Source organism: Botrytis fragariae (assembly GCF_013461495.1).
Source record: "Botrytis fragariae strain BVB16 chromosome Unknown tig00000163, whole genome shotgun sequence".
Lineage (NCBI taxonomy): Eukaryota > Fungi > Ascomycota > Leotiomycetes > Helotiales > Sclerotiniaceae > Botrytis > Botrytis fragariae.
The window spans coordinates 1,307,858-1,323,416 of record NW_023500999.1 but is presented as its reverse complement, the minus strand read 5'-3'; the positions used below and the strand labels follow the sequence as shown (position 1 = coordinate 1,323,416).

Below are 15,559 nucleotides of genomic sequence, written 5' to 3'. Positions count from 1 at the left end.
GAATGTCTAGTTGATGTACTACAGGCAGATTTTGTATATATTTATTTTCTTGGATGATGATGATGATGAGGGTTTTCTTTTTTGAATACATATTTGCATGTTTTCAAACTTTGATGTCTTTGATTTTGTATTGTGATGATGTGATGATGTGAATATGTGAATATGTGAATATGTAGATATGTGGATACATTTGAGGTTGGGTTATTTACCCCACGCGTGAGTGCAGTCTGTTGTCCGGTATTTCGTTCTTCTGATTTCTCCTCAAATCTCATCTTCTATTTGATACATGAATCAAGGTAAAAGCTACCGACAACCGCCTAGGATCTTACTAGCAATCGTTTCACAAGAAAACAATCCGATCATACCATACCATCGTCACCCAGCCAAACCCCTCCAATCCTCCAATCATGTCCTCTCACATTATCAACATCACAAAACCATCCACACCAAAACCCCACACCAAGCATACACGCCTCATCCTCATCCTCATTCCCGTTCCACCATCCATTCCCATCACCACCATCCCTTCCCACCACCACCATCCATCCTCAACATCCAACATCCAACATCCAAACCTCATTATTCATTCCCCTTTCACCCTCCCATTCTCCGTCTCCCAATCTCCCAATCTATCTACCCCTACCACTACCTAGGTATATCACACCCATCCATCCATCCATCCATCTAGACAAAGCAACATTTCTCTTCACCTCTTCACCTCTTCACCTCTTCACCTCTTCACCTCTTCACCTCTTCATCTCTTCATCTCCTCGACCAAGACAAATTCCAATTCCAATTCCAATTTCCCATCCATCCATCCACCCACCCATCCATCCATCCATCCATCCATCCATCCATTCATCTCCTCACATGACAATACACATCTCTCTGATACTCATAGACGCGATCCAATCTCCCACTCACAAACGCACTACTCTCGCTACCCTCCCAACATATCCAAATTTGTACCTAAAAGATGAGTTCCCATGTTCCCATATTTCCTTCCGCAAAATAGTGATATACATTCTTCCATCACTTTATCGGACAAGCGTTCCATACTCTTGCCGCGCTTCTCGTGTCGACAAATTGAGTTGCTCCGGGATTCCCTCCTCTCATCCATCACATCACCAGCCCATCCTCCCCTCCCCTTCCCCTTCCCCTTCCCCTTCCCTATACTCCCTTGGTTTTTCTTATACAAAATGTAACATTACATCGTGTATACTATCGAAATCACTTACCGTTCTCTTTGAGTTATTCATACTCTCATCTTGACTTCTTCTCCCGTCTCCCACACCCTACCTACTACCCCACCAACCATTTAATCGTATCAATCTACGAGTATTCGTGTCAGACTTTCTAATCCATAATACATAATCATTCTATGACATCACAACTTCACCGCGAAAGAGATAGTACACTTGAGAAAGGTATCACATTTATTCATTAATTTTCCTTGATTCACACAATCACCACCCCAAAAACATCAAGCCCATATATAGGCACATCCTCCTCAAAATACAACTTCCTCCAAAATCCCAATATCTCCCTCCAAAATTGCTCTCCCAAATCTCTCCATCAAAAATTCCAGTATCGTTCTTCGAATAATACCATCAAATCCACCAATCCATATCACCCTAACGAAATCCCCCAAGAAGATAATCCCCATTACATATCTCATGACTTATAGTATTCGGTGGAATCCAGCCACATCATGTACAAAAGCAAATGTACAACGAAAATGCGTATGCATGCATGCGATAATGATAAAAAATAAAATATGTGCAAGAATCGAAATGTTGTAAGAAAAATGTATGAAAAGTGAATTTAGATCAAGACCAATCCAACACCAAGAACAGCTACCAAAGCAATCATGCTACCTTCAATTTTTCTAGCCGAACTTTTCTTGGTAGTTGTAGAACTAGCAGCGGATGAAGTACCAGTAGCAGTTGATGAAGATGAAGTTGTAGAGCTGGATGTAGCATTTGAGCCAGTACTTTCACCGGATGGTGTGTTACTTGCATCATTTGCTAATGGTGTGATGGCAAGATCGGAAATGGTATTTCCTCCAACATCAGTAACTTTTTGGGTGACCTTGGTACTTGAAACCGAGATAATCTTTCCGTTGTTGGCATTCTTGATACCGTTGTTGATGAGATCTTCAGCTCCGGGTGGAACAGCTGGAATAGTCCAGTTATTGGCAAAAGTCGTGCTAGTGATGAGGGATGAATCACAGGATGGTGCGGTTGTAGTGGTGTTTTGTGCCTTGACTCCTTGGATGCTAGTAATGTTAAGGGTGTTGAATTGATCCTGGAGTGTGTTGTAATCAGAAAGGAGTTGAGCAGATCCATCATCATTGATGGTAACCAATCCATAGTTTGAGGTTTCTTGAGAGAATTCATAAACCATTCCACCGGAAAGAACTGGAGTCATCAATGGACCGTAAAGGACTGGAACTTCTGTGAAAACACGAGGAGCTGGAACGTTGCAACCATATTCGGAGAAGAAAACGGGAACACTAGTATTGCTGAAATCCGAAACAAGAACATCATAACCGGAAGTAGTGTATGAAGAATCTCCACACCATGAGTAACTGTTGAGAGCAAAGACGTCGACTCTTGATGGATCGGAATCATCTCCGGTAGTAGTACATTGAAGGTAATTCCATGTATCGAGGAGAATATCGCGAACATCTGCAGCACTGTAACCAACTGGAATGGAGCGGGAAGCATGCTTTGAGATATAGTTCTTCAGATCACGAGTAACGGCCTATATGTGTTAGTTTATTTGGGGCGAGATGGAGAGTCTGTTTTGGAAACTTACTCTCATGTATGGGGGAACAGTTCCTCCAGTGTCATCATCGTTAACAACTTCATTTCCAGCAAAGAAAAGTAAAGTATTTGGGTAATCCTTGAAAGCCTCAACAACTGCGAAAGTTCTGTTCAAATATGAAACATCGTATGTGGTCGATGGAGAGCTTCTATCGATACTCTCACCGGACAGAGGAGAATTAACATCAATCAACATATAAATGCCGACCTAAAAAGATGTTAGTTGTCTGTAGTCAAAAATGAACTTCGAAGCCACAAATCACTCACCTCATTGAAGATGCTCGCACACTCATCATGATTGAGATTTCCATCCACATTATACACACGAATAGCATTAACACCCAATTGTTGCATCAAAGCGGCATCTCTCAAACAAACGGCCCCATCACTCAAAGGATCAACGCCACTTGCAGGATTATAACCTGAAGATCCACCTGGTTGATATGCGACACCCAAAAGTTGAAATCGATCACCGGTAACAGAGTTGACGAAATCGGAACCTTGAATTTCTATCGTTTGTACAGCGAGTGTAACTGTTGCGCAAAGTGCGAGGACGGTTGTGGGAATCTACATGATCGAGTACAAATTAGTATTGAATATGCTTGCACGACAATCGATAGGAGGGTTATGCATGTGTTTAACGGATCGAGTGCGATGAAGCCATTGAAGCCATTGAAGCCATCAAATTGTAAGAGATCGAAGATTTCCAAACATACCATAGAAGACAACATGATTTCTGGCTTCCTCCAAAATTTGATCAAGTAATTAATTGGTAGGTAGGTTAGGTAGTACTGTAAACAAACCAAAACGAGAGCGATTGGGAGAGCAAAGATGGGATGGACCAAATCTTTAACAGTGCAAATATAGAGAGAAGTATTATTACTCGAATTCGAAACCCTTTCAAACGAGCGAAGTTAGGATTTCCAAAACAAAATGAAATTAAATCAATCGTTCTTGCAAGTGAGAAGTAAGAGAGAGAGAGGTGAAGAGTAAAAGAAAGATCAAGGAAGCTTCACTTCAAAAAATAAAAGGTGGAGCATGTGAAGCTTATTTTGGACTGAAGGAAGGATGACACGGTCAAATACTTGAATAATTGAGGGGCCCGATTGGGGCTAATCCATGATAAGATTAATTTTGATAAGAGATTAAACTCAATACGAGACACAAAACTAATCTACAATAGGAAAGGCTTATGATGTGATGAGGATTATTAAGATGAAATTAATAACCGCTTCCTCTCAAGGATCTGTCTAAGTATGAAGGTTTGGATCGTTTCATCTCGATTGTGTGATTGTTTGATGAAGATAGAGATTGATGATTCCCTAGGACTAGGATGAAGATTGATGTACCACAACCACGAGACACGCAACGGTGATTTTCTCTCAATTACATCACAATTTGTCCGACCGGCTATTCAACTATGGTAATCCGTAAAAAAAGAAAAGGGGATACAGAATTAAACCAATGAGGTGAATGGAGATCCGAGATCCGATATAATCCCGATGTCATCCATCTGCATTTCTCAATTGCCGTTAGCCGTTGGTTGATCTTTTGGGTGTTCCAAGAAATCAAGGAGCTTGTTAATATGTTGGGACGTGGAAATAAATATATATTTCAACGGGTCCTGTTGTGTTGCGGTGAGATTGAGATTGAGATGGACTTAATATTGGCTCAACAGGCTGCGCAAAATTGTAGTAACACGGGCACGCAGTATCTACTAGGTCCTGAGGTAGTTCCATTCAACACGGGTAATTGGTTTTATCGGTATGTCAAGAATACCGACATCTTTAAATAGGATACATCTTGAAAGCCAATTGAAAATCAACGTGGCTCGTATCGCCACATTCTACATACAAACTGGGAACCTTTCACGCGAATTTTACATTTATCGCGATACGAAGAATATTCACGATATATCCACCACGCTTGTCCGACTCCATCGTATAAGAATGTCTGGTGTAAGAAAGTTCTCGCACACGGACGAATATCGTATTTCCATTGCTGATCACCGCAACATATCCCGTATGTCTCTTGATTGGTATCTCATCTCATTTCTTCTTGAAAATTACATTTCCCATCATTCAATTCATCCCGAGTACCGGGTAACCAATTAGATCACTTCTTCAGCAGTTTTGTTGCATGTCTAAACCTATGAATCTGCTGCCCGTAAACAGTAAGCATGCTCGAGCGTCTGATTGGTGCCACCGATGGGACAAAAGTTTATTGGTAATACCTTAGTACGATTGTTCACTCGCCACCTACCGGCATTGGCTGTAGTGATATTTTAATACCAATGTAGGATCTCATCCTCGTAGGAATCTCAAGCTTTAAATCAAGCTTATCTTCGGCTTGAGTAGTGAGGATTAAGAGAAATCCCTCTCGGTCGTTGAACATATTCCAGCCGGAATTCGAAAATTGAAGGAGCGAGTGATCGGATATCTGAAACTCGTAGCTATACTTCACTGCTAGTAGATGACGTTGGGTTGTGTCAGTACTATCGATGCTTACTTGTACGCCTCCTGTACATTTTTGGAGACCGAGAGCAGAATTCTAGACATTCATCGTAACGAGGTAATTTTCTTTCATTCCTGGAGATATTTAGGGAAGACACGACGAACTTCTTTACTCTGCTGGAGGTGAGATTTGAGAATATCTCATATGCGTTCCAGGCTATTCCGCAATATGGGATTGTGAGCATCAACCTGGTTAGTTTCTGTGTAAAGTCGGGGGCATTGGCGAATGTGTTCCGACTAGTTGTGCACAACCAACATATACAAATCCCTTCTACTCTTCTCTCTCCTTTCATCCACAAGTTCTAGGAAAATCTCATTGATCCTGTCTATTTTCAATACATTCTTTCCTTCGAAAGTTGGCTCAAACTCTCTCCCAAAAGAGGGAAGAAGTGGGAGCTGGGCACTGACACAAGGTGAGGAGACTCCGTTTTTGGTGGTATAATTAGATATACGCCTGGAAAACTACCGCTGTTTACCAATCGGTGTTTCAGTCTCCTCGAACGTCGGTCGAACGAACACCACTATTTAGGGCTTCATCGCCTCCGTGTTGTACACAACGTACTCCGTATGCACAGCATACTCGGTCTGTTGATAATACAATCGCAAGATGAAGAGAATGGGTCACTCCTTGCGTTACATGCTCCTCGAGCTTTGGCCTAGAGAGATACTACTTTATCCCTCAAATTCATGATTTTTTTCAAAGATACACTAAGCCTGATTTGGGTGTCGAAAATATCAGTGGGTGGTACTGATAGACAAGTGCAAAGGCTCTGTTTTCGACAGGATCATCAAATGTGAGTTCGAGGAATTTCGCAGGGCTTCAGTCCCCTCAACTTGGCTGCTTTCAGCGTGAGCACAACAGCTCATTTGACGATGAGCTGAATGAAGGTAGGGATCTCTAATCTTTTTGGCTTTGTTAACTTGTACAGATGTGCCACTAAATTAGGTACCGGCAGCATTATTGAGTGGTATTTCACCCGCTGTAGTATTAGCAGCTGAACTTTGGGCCGCTGAAAAGGTATGACTAGTCTTCTACTCCATTATCAATCCGAAAGCAAAATGCGGCATGCAACCATGATTCCCTGCCGACGAAGTGCAGAGCAAAAACAACCATATATATATACATATTCAATCTCTGCCAGCCAATCATATTAATCCTCGATTCCTTTTGTTACACATCTGATTTTGAAAGAAACTAAAACCGTAATCGACGTTGTCGATTGTGATCCCGATTTTAGATATGCAACAAAAAACTCGTCAACCGCTAACCATCACGTGAGCAATCAATTTTGGGAATGAAGGCTGCTTCGAAAGATGAGATGAATCGACGATATATCAAGTTATTATCTAGCTATGTAAATATCGTTGGAGACAAATTTGACGTAAGAACAGATGAATGTACTGATTCCTCACATATTTCCCTCTTCTATCTCCGGCTCAGGCTACCATCTTGTTACGACAATATTCACTATCAAAGAGAAAGCGCCAGTAAAGGGGATAAATACATCAAGATGGACTTGGAAATATTTAAAATCATTATATGCTGACGGTCCAAAGGTCTAGGAAGACGATATAGAATCAATTATCCGAAGCTTTATCTTGGTTGTGAGCAAGCAGTTTTAGTTGTAAGATAATGAGAATTTGATTAGTTACGAGGAAGGTGATGTTACTGTTGAGAGAATCATTACAGATGAATGAACACATAGAAAGGTTCGAATAGGCGTAGTAATGACTAATATTGTGCGCGGAAAACACATGCTGGTCACTCGTCTCATCTTGTAGCTAGTATTCATAGATCTTTCTGGTATAGTTTAAAAAGCAGTCTGTTCCTACCTTTTTTTGTCCCCCTACGTGTTGTGTGAATGCTATCTGGAGCCTCCTATTCCTCTCCCCTATCAGAGGCACTACGTTTATAGTGGCTTTTCTTTAGTATATACGAAGGCTTACTTTATGACCCTATCACCTTCTACTCTTTTACAATATGGAAAGTGATGTTTAGTGTTTATTTTTTAAGAATTAAAAGTTGGAGTGGAGGGAAATCTTATGGTGAGAAATTAAAAGTCAATATCAATGATATATAAGAGTAATATGATTGAGAAGATTGTTACTTGTATAGAGAGTAGTCTAGTCGTTACGGCCAAAGCTCGGGAAATATTATAAGCGAGTCTAATTAATAACTATTGATAACTATATGCATATGGATACTCAATAGAAAGTTATAAAGTTATTAGTCTATTAACATCGTCTAATAAGGTTTTGGGGGAGTGAAATACATTTATCTATCCTTAGATGTCTTTTTGTTGGGTTGAGTAGGATACAGATGACGTAGTACCTATGATGGTAGATACTAGATGTTAATCTTATATTTTGTCTAAAGAACTTGTTACAACGCTAACTACATGCTCTATAGTTGCCTTCGTATCTCAAGCATTGATTATTAGTATGCCCTACTTCTTATAAATAGGGCCTCTCTCTTCCATAGCTCTTCTACCCTTATGGTACAATATAAGTCTTTACCCGTACCCTGACAGAACTAGTTATCAACAGGAAGAAGCAACCCTTATATGATTTGAGGCTAGGCCTCTCGCTTATTGTACTACAGTGGCCTAATGCCATAAGGTCATTCACCTACGTTTATACACCTTTACTTTATTATATCCTAGAATAGTATATTAAATACTATATGTTTAATGTTAAAGTAAAAAAGTTAGTCTCCTATATTAAAAAGAGAAGAAATGTTAGTTACCTGTCATTTCAGACTAAACAATCGATGAATATTCATTAGTAGAACTTAAAAAATTAGAATATCGATTCGATAAAAATGAGTGATTCATGAGATGTCTATTTTTCATTCTCACCTTTCTCTCTTCTTCTTCTTCTTCTTCTTCTTCTTCTTTATTGAAATAAAAAAATGAACCGCTTCTTCTTTTTCTGGATGAGTTTCTTCTAGTATTAAACCTTCTCAGATGATAAGACTATACAAGATAGTACATCATGTGTTACTATATAGCTTAGTGAAATCATCTGATTTTCAAAATACATGATTTCTTACACCAAGTATATGAATCATCATCCAAAGTTATAAGTGAAAGTTTGTGTTGGTTTGAGAAGGATACGAAAGACGTAGCACCTACGAACTGTAGGTCCTAATTGTCTATATTGTATTCTGTCTAAAGAGCTAGCTATGTACAGAAAGTAGTAGGCCTTATATAGGCACTACTGAAAGAGCTAGTCTCTTTCGCATTCGCCTAGAGCTCAATACAGTAGCCATTGAATTGAAGTCATTCACCCACGTTCATACAGTTTGAACAATCAAGAAAAAACAAAAAGGAATAATGATAAGGAGACAGATACGAAATGGCTCTAAGATACACAAGAATGACTTGCTGAAAACGAATTATAGTTCAATGGCATTTGTGAAAATCACTACATAAGAGTGAGTGGTTTTGTGTGAGAGAAAGACAATAATTCTGAGTCTAATTTACGTGTCTAATGCTGTTGATATCCGCATCATTGAGAGGAGTGAATAGTCTAAATTGAATCACAATATTCTTGATTGAGATCAGTAACAACACAATAGATTGTAATAACCATGGCTGTACACCCGACTGACACTAAGACTATTAGCTTCAGATCTATGTCTGTGCACAAACAGGATGTAGATAAAAGACCCTCTTCTGTTCCTTTTCAAAGCAGAATTGAACCTAAAACTTTCAACCATAATCAAAAGAAGATACTCCACACAGATATACAACAAACACCGATAAATACATCGACAACTCAGAACATGTCTCCTTGGCTTGTCAACGAAGAAGACCGTCATAAGTACGGTCTTAGAGGACAGGAAGTCATTGCTACCAGCCAAAAAGCCGAAGATGTTCTTGTTACAGGTTTTGTCCCAAACCCATTCTGGCATTCTTTCCAGAAAAGTGTTGCCGCTGTTCACACTGCCGACGATGAGCAATATATTCAATGTTTTGAGAATGAGCTTCGTCTTCCGCTCAAGGCTTTCCTTATCTCGTCGCTTCCTAACTGTTCATGGATCTTGAACGTTCTCCATCTAGGTTTCGGAGCAGACAAATATGCTAACCCTATCGTCATTCATGTTTGTGTTCAAACCCCTCACTACTTCACAAGTCACAAGGTTGCTGCTCTCGAAGTCGTACAGGGTATGGAGAAGATCATCAAGGAGAAGCTGGATAATCAAAAGTATCAAAGAGATATGCATGAAAAGTACGTTTTACCTTTGATTATTTCATTTGGGCTCTTAACTGATCCATCATTTAGGTTCCATATCGATATCTGTCAAATCTACCATCCAAAGCCGAAAAGCTCGGAACTAAAGTCGAAAGATGAGATAAACAAGAACAGCGGTACCGAACTCCGCTCAAGCGATTCCACCCACGTCCCGGGCGTCATTCTTACTGAGAATTTTCCTGACGTCTACTTGATTGACACTCCATGCCCTGGTCTCTCTGTCGGACGAAGAGAAACCAAAGACAGAACCTATCCGGCTGGTTCGTTGACTGGTTTTCTGCAACAGGAAAACACACTTTACAGCCTTACGTGTAGCCATGTTGCTTTTCCTGACCCAGAACGTTCATCTGAAATATACAAATACAACGACGGAATGGAACAGTTTAAGATTTCGATACCCGCATTCAAAGATCATAAAGCAACTCTACAAGTCATGGAATACAAGCTTAAACATGCTAGGATTGCAATTGAAAAGGCAGAGAAACGCCAAGTAATGTGTCCTGAGATGGATTTCTCCAGTCGTATACAATGTCATAAAGAAGAAGAGATTCGTTGTGCCAGACACTTGAAAGAAGCTCAGAAATACAGTATTCAAGCTGGCTATGTCTATGCTGCTTCAGAGGGATGGCGCACAGTTGCTACGTTCAATGGAATCCTCGACTGGGCTTTAATCCGCAATGCTTGTCTTGATCCTAGTAATCAGGTATGGTTGACTTTTGGATTGGTTTTTGGATGAAGAAAATAACTAATGATTTTAACAGTTACCTCCGTTTTATTTCCTAGAAGAACCTCAGGTTTTGAGATTTATCGAAAAGTTCGGAGACAAGTATTGGTCATCAGATGAACGTAAGGCTTTTATCACAAAGTGTCAAGCCTTGCAAGATTCCATAGAGTCCAATGTCAGTCATCCAAGATCGTTCTCACTTTTGAATGAGAAGAGTATCTACTTCAAAGCTTCAAGTCGAACAACGGGTTGGAAAGCATGCGAAATGAATGTTGTTCAAGCTATTGTTCACAATCAGAATTCAACATCAGATGAACACGTATTCGTTAGTGATGATACACAAAAGTCAAAAGAAAAGACATCTGAAGGAGGTGATTCTGGTGGTCTCATTTATAGTATTGGTGTTGATATTGAGGGTAATACTGTTCTTGTACCCATGGCAATGATTTGGGCAGGAAACACAGACGGCTTTGAAGGCTTCCAAGGTGATGTCACATATGCAACTCCCATCGAAGAGGTCTTGAAGGACATTGAGTGTGAGATGGGATGGGAAAGCGGTAGCCTCAAATTCTGTTGAGTCAGTGTTGGGTTTAGGCGTTCATGTATTCAACTTGAATTCTTTGAGCGATCACAAGAGGAGACATATAATGTCCACTCTGAGCTAGTAGTATCAATCAATACCTATTAACATATTTGTATATTCCTATTTTCAACATTGAGCGAAGTAAAATTAGAGCTGTGTACAATGTCCGCGGACCCTGTGCTAATGTAAGGTCTTGTGGTTTATAATTTATCTGGAAATTACTAATAGATTTCCCAGAGTATCATTTCCAGGTCTCTGAACAACAGTTCTCTGCAGAGCTGCAATCTCAAACATGTAACTGACTGGGATATTTCTGTAGAGCCACCACAACAAGAATGTCAGTCAGAGTATGCGTAAGAACATATGTTGGACTGCACTGTTTCTCAATCTCGGTCATCGCTCTACCCTCTCCTGCTTGCATCTAAATCTTCTGTTATTCCAATATTTCATAGAATACTCCAAACATCAAGATAAAAAGATTCATATCCTCGAATTATTCAATCTTCAAAAGCTTCTAAAAAGTCTGCTAAAGGTTGACGATCTCTCATGAATTGTACAGCCTGATCCGAAATTCTAAGATTCATCTGCTCAAGATCATCTTTCTTTTAATCCCAATTCTCCTTCAAATCAATTAACCTTTGTTTAGTATCAGCCATATCCTTCGCAGTTGACATAAACTTATCATAAACTTCCTTTCTCTCCTTCCAATTCCACCTCCAGTAAATATTTCCTTTCTTACTTTTGACCAATATTCATCACCTAATCTTCTTTTAGTGTGTACACTAATTCCAGCTGCACAATGAGAAGATCCTCCATCATTTACAATATAACCTTGTGCAAATCTCGTACATAATATCTCGTCACACATTCCATCCGAAGCTTCCATCAAATTGAATATAATGTATTGCCTATTCTTATACTCTTGTATAAAATGAACTCTGCACACAGCCTCCACCAAATCCATAATGTAATCATATGATCTATGTTTTCGACGTTGCTCAAGTCGATCCAAACTTTGTGCATATCCAACTTCGGTAAGAGGACGAGACAATGGTTTACTACCACAACTATGAATGATTTCGAATTCCAACCGTAACCCAAGTGCCTTGATCCATTTCAATATATTTTCTTTCCAAGATTCTTTCTCCACATATCTTCTTTGTCCTGGACGAAACATTGATCCCCTAGATTCAATGGCATTATCAACTTCATTCGCGAAATTTTGAGATTGTTCATCATTTTCTTCACTGTATCCTCGAATATAAATCTGCAAACTCGATATGATCTGTTTTAATTCATCCGTAGTGCGAGAATCACCTTCGAAATTAACCAAACAATGAATATAGATGTAAGGTCTAGCTTCCTTCTCATCACCTCCCATTGATTTCTTCATCTTATGTCGTAATACCAAATCTTCTGGTGCTTGTAGAGCTTTTGGTAAATTGTCTCATATAACACGTTCAAGGATTTTTTTAACTAATTCCGGCAGTCGTAACCATATATAAAACGGATAATTCACTCCATAAACCAGATTCTTTTCTCTTTCGTACCCATTTATCATCAGGTAAACCAGAAAATTCCATCGCAGCTTGAACCAATTCATGTAAACCTTTCTCATGCCCCTGAAGTAATTTTACTGAGTTTTTATCATAAATAGAGGTTTGATTAACACCAACTAGGTATGGGTCTATCTTCAATATCTTCCATCTCGATACCCTGAGGTTCATCATCAACCGAAGGATGTGGATCTATTTGAGATTCTTGAGCAATATCATTTAATCTATCAACCGAAAGAATTCTTGCATCACTAAGGGTGACTAACTCTGGTATTTCGTCCTCAATATCGGATTCAATGCCTAATTCATCAAAAAAACTTGCCGGTATATCGGAATCACTAATCCCAATATCCATCATATCTTCATCATCAGAATCATGAATTTGTGGTCTTTTACCCATGGCAACAGCAGAAAGAATTGGAGAATTTGCATCCGGCATTGAAATATCAGCACCATGTCCAGATATTCTCACTGGAGACTCTGGGAAAGAATTGACAGATGATGACCTCGAACAAATAATAGGGGCAGGAACATTGATTGGTGGAGGTGGTGGTAAACTTGATCGTGATGCACTCGAAGGAGAAGAAGAGAATTGAGTAATTCTTGAAGGGCCAGAGAATAATGGAACTGGTGGTCTTGATGGTCTTGATGGTCCTGTCATGGATGAACCACTGATAGAAGATCTTCCCCTTGTAATTGTACTAGATGGACCAGGATTTTTTGGCACTTGTCGACCGAGTATCCTTGATGAACCAGAAATTTTTTGTACTTCTTCCCTAGAAGAACCGGAAGGTTGTGGTACTTATTTTTTTGTAGGTGAACCTCGTGCTACTAAAACTTCATTATCATCTTCATCTTCTTCATGATCAATTACTCTTGACTTCTTCTCTTCTTTTTGACGAGATTTACTAGGAGTGTTCTCAAATGTTCGCTTTGGTGTAATATCCGAAAGATTAGCCACATTTGAAGGAATCCAAACGATACCTGATGGTTCCTTATTCAAAAAAATTCTCCAAGCTACATCACACTCCTCTAACCAAGCATGAGACTGTTCGGAATAAGAACTGTGTAACTCTTCAGGAACATAATAAAAATGATTATTTCTAGTTCCTATATCATATTCCCAATATTTTATACAATAATAAATGGACCATCTTCAGTTTCCTTGGTAAATCTATTTTGAATAACAGAAAGTTGCCAAAGATCATCGTTAGATATCTTATCGCCAGAGCATTCAAAAGTTAATTTGAAAGCCATGACGATTGACATTCGAAGATTTTCAAAGAGAATGGAGCAGAAGGCTTTCCTCATTAAGAATTTCCCCCGAGTTCTACATCCACGCCTTTCGTTCCATCAGTGTTTCGAGATCAGCAGATGCGCCGTCTTCTCACAGTCTCTTAATTCTGGCAGGAGGTGGAAAATAATGGCATTAGTCTTGTGAAAAAGTCTGCATCGGCTCAGCAGTCTGAGTTGGACTGGATCCTGAAGACGAGATTCGAACGAGGTGGAAGTGCTCTACATCTCGCCTCTGAAAAAGCAGTTGAATTGTTGGTTGATAGATTCCACATGCCAGTGGATCATCCAGACGATAACGGCTGCACCGCATTATACTGGGCAAGCGCCCCTGACGAAACTGGGCTTGCTAAAGCTCTTGTAAAAGCAGGCGCGAAAGTAAATCTAGCCAATTTTTTCGAAATCAAGCCCATTGCACAATGCAGTCGAAAGCGATCGCTCTACAATGGTAAGGTTCCTGCCAAGATGCGCAAATGTCAACAAAAATGCCGTGGATGGTCATACACGTACACCATTGAATCGCGCAGTCCAGCTGCAATTAGTGACCATAACAAAGGTTCTTCTCGCTTAAGAGAACCTGGCTATTGATGTTAAGGATGACAAGGGCAAGACAGCATTGGACTATGCTCGATCTCGAAAGAATAGAAGGATCGAGGATTTTATCCTGGCTGCCTTGGCTAGGAAAAAAGCTTAGCAGGTTGGTGAGATGTTCATCGACGCGTTGGCTCAGGTATCATTCATTGACCGGCGCATCATGGACGAGATAAACAAGAGTTCAGAACTTGCAACCTTCGAGACCGGGACGCAGCTTGAGATAGGCTTAGTTCTCTGGTCTCTGTGTGCATTTCCTTGAAGGTTAGAACAATATACGACTAACAAGAGAAGGATGGTGTTTGTTCCAGAATGGTAGTGGAAAAGATCGGAGTAGATCTTTTTTTGGCGCATTTATTTCATACCGAAGTAGAAGGCAGGAAGAGGGCGGGGAGCTGGTGAGTTTTCTTTCCTAATGGATGTAAAACCATCTTGAACAATATCAAATGGGAGGCCCTTTCAGCGCATCTCTTCTTCTTCTATTGTCAGCAAACCATGCCATAGTTAATACAGAGCTATTTTATTTTCTATCTGATCTATCTTGAATTTTTTGGCAGTGCTACAATTAATGAGTCCTGCCCAATATTCTCTGCTGTGTAATAGTATTTTTTTACCGCCTTTGAGATTGGTTTGTTATGGTCGCATGGTCAAAATCCTTCGCTTCCTCAGCTTTAACACACTTTTGAATTTCACAACTTTCGAAATCCTCCCCACAACAACAACAATTAATTTTCTAGCACTTGTCGATCTGAGTTTTTACACCCGCAATCTTGAGTTGGTTTACAACAACTTGCGCTCACGCTGGTATTCCCAGTATGAATTTCTGTCCGGCCTGCGGCTTTACTAAAGGTCGTGATCCTACCCACTTGCGCCCTTTCTCTACCAATCGCCTTCGGTCGAAAGGCATTCTTTTGATTCATTTAGAATTGCGGAGACGTGATTCTATCTTACAAGATCTCTGAATCGACGCTTCGGCCTCAGTTTATAGATTTATCTAACACTTATTTGCCTTCTTCCAATCTCTTAGTTGAGATTTTAAAGGCTCTTCGGCAAAACCCTTCACCTGCTTAATTGCTCGTGAAGTTAAAGTCTACTTAATTGTTAGGCTTGTGTGCTGCAAGGCCACGAGGACTTGTTCCAACAAAATGGGTTCACAACCACCACCCTTCGGTGCGGCTTTGGCTCCTTCAAAGCAGCAAGAGGTTTTCGTAGAA

General features: G+C 40.0%; 3 protein-coding genes across 3 annotated transcripts; 1 reads left to right on the top strand and 2 right to left on the bottom strand.

Annotated features, from left to right (window-relative positions):
- Positions 1–1,824: 1,824 nt before the first annotated feature.
- Bfra_009993 (putative glycoside hydrolase family 72 protein) lies at positions 1,825–3,559 on the bottom strand (the record flags this gene model as incomplete). Its single annotated transcript, XM_037340328.1, has 4 exons — positions 1,825–2,766; positions 2,821–3,036; positions 3,096–3,395; positions 3,545–3,559. 4 exons carry the CDS (start codon positions 3,557–3,559, stop codon positions 1,825–1,827), a joined length of 1,473 nt encoding a protein of 490 aa, XP_037189551.1.
- A 5,374-nt stretch (positions 3,560–8,933) lies between these two features.
- Positions 8,934–10,899, top strand: Bfra_009992 (uncharacterized protein; the record flags this gene model as incomplete). Its single annotated transcript, XM_037340327.1, has 3 exons — positions 8,934–9,574; positions 9,629–10,301; positions 10,360–10,899. The coding sequence occupies 3 exons, from the start codon at positions 8,934–8,936 to the stop codon at positions 10,897–10,899; spliced, it is 1,854 nt and encodes a 617-aa protein (XP_037189550.1).
- Positions 10,900–11,510: 611 nt separating this feature from the next.
- Positions 11,511–13,122, bottom strand: Bfra_009991ia (uncharacterized protein; the record flags this gene model as incomplete). The annotated part of the gene is made up of 3 exons (XM_037340326.1): positions 11,511–11,541; positions 11,595–12,336; positions 12,582–13,122. The coding sequence occupies 3 exons, from the start codon at positions 13,120–13,122 to the stop codon at positions 11,511–11,513; spliced, it is 1,314 nt and encodes a 437-aa protein (XP_037189549.1).
- Positions 13,123–15,559: the final 2,437 nt, after the last annotated feature.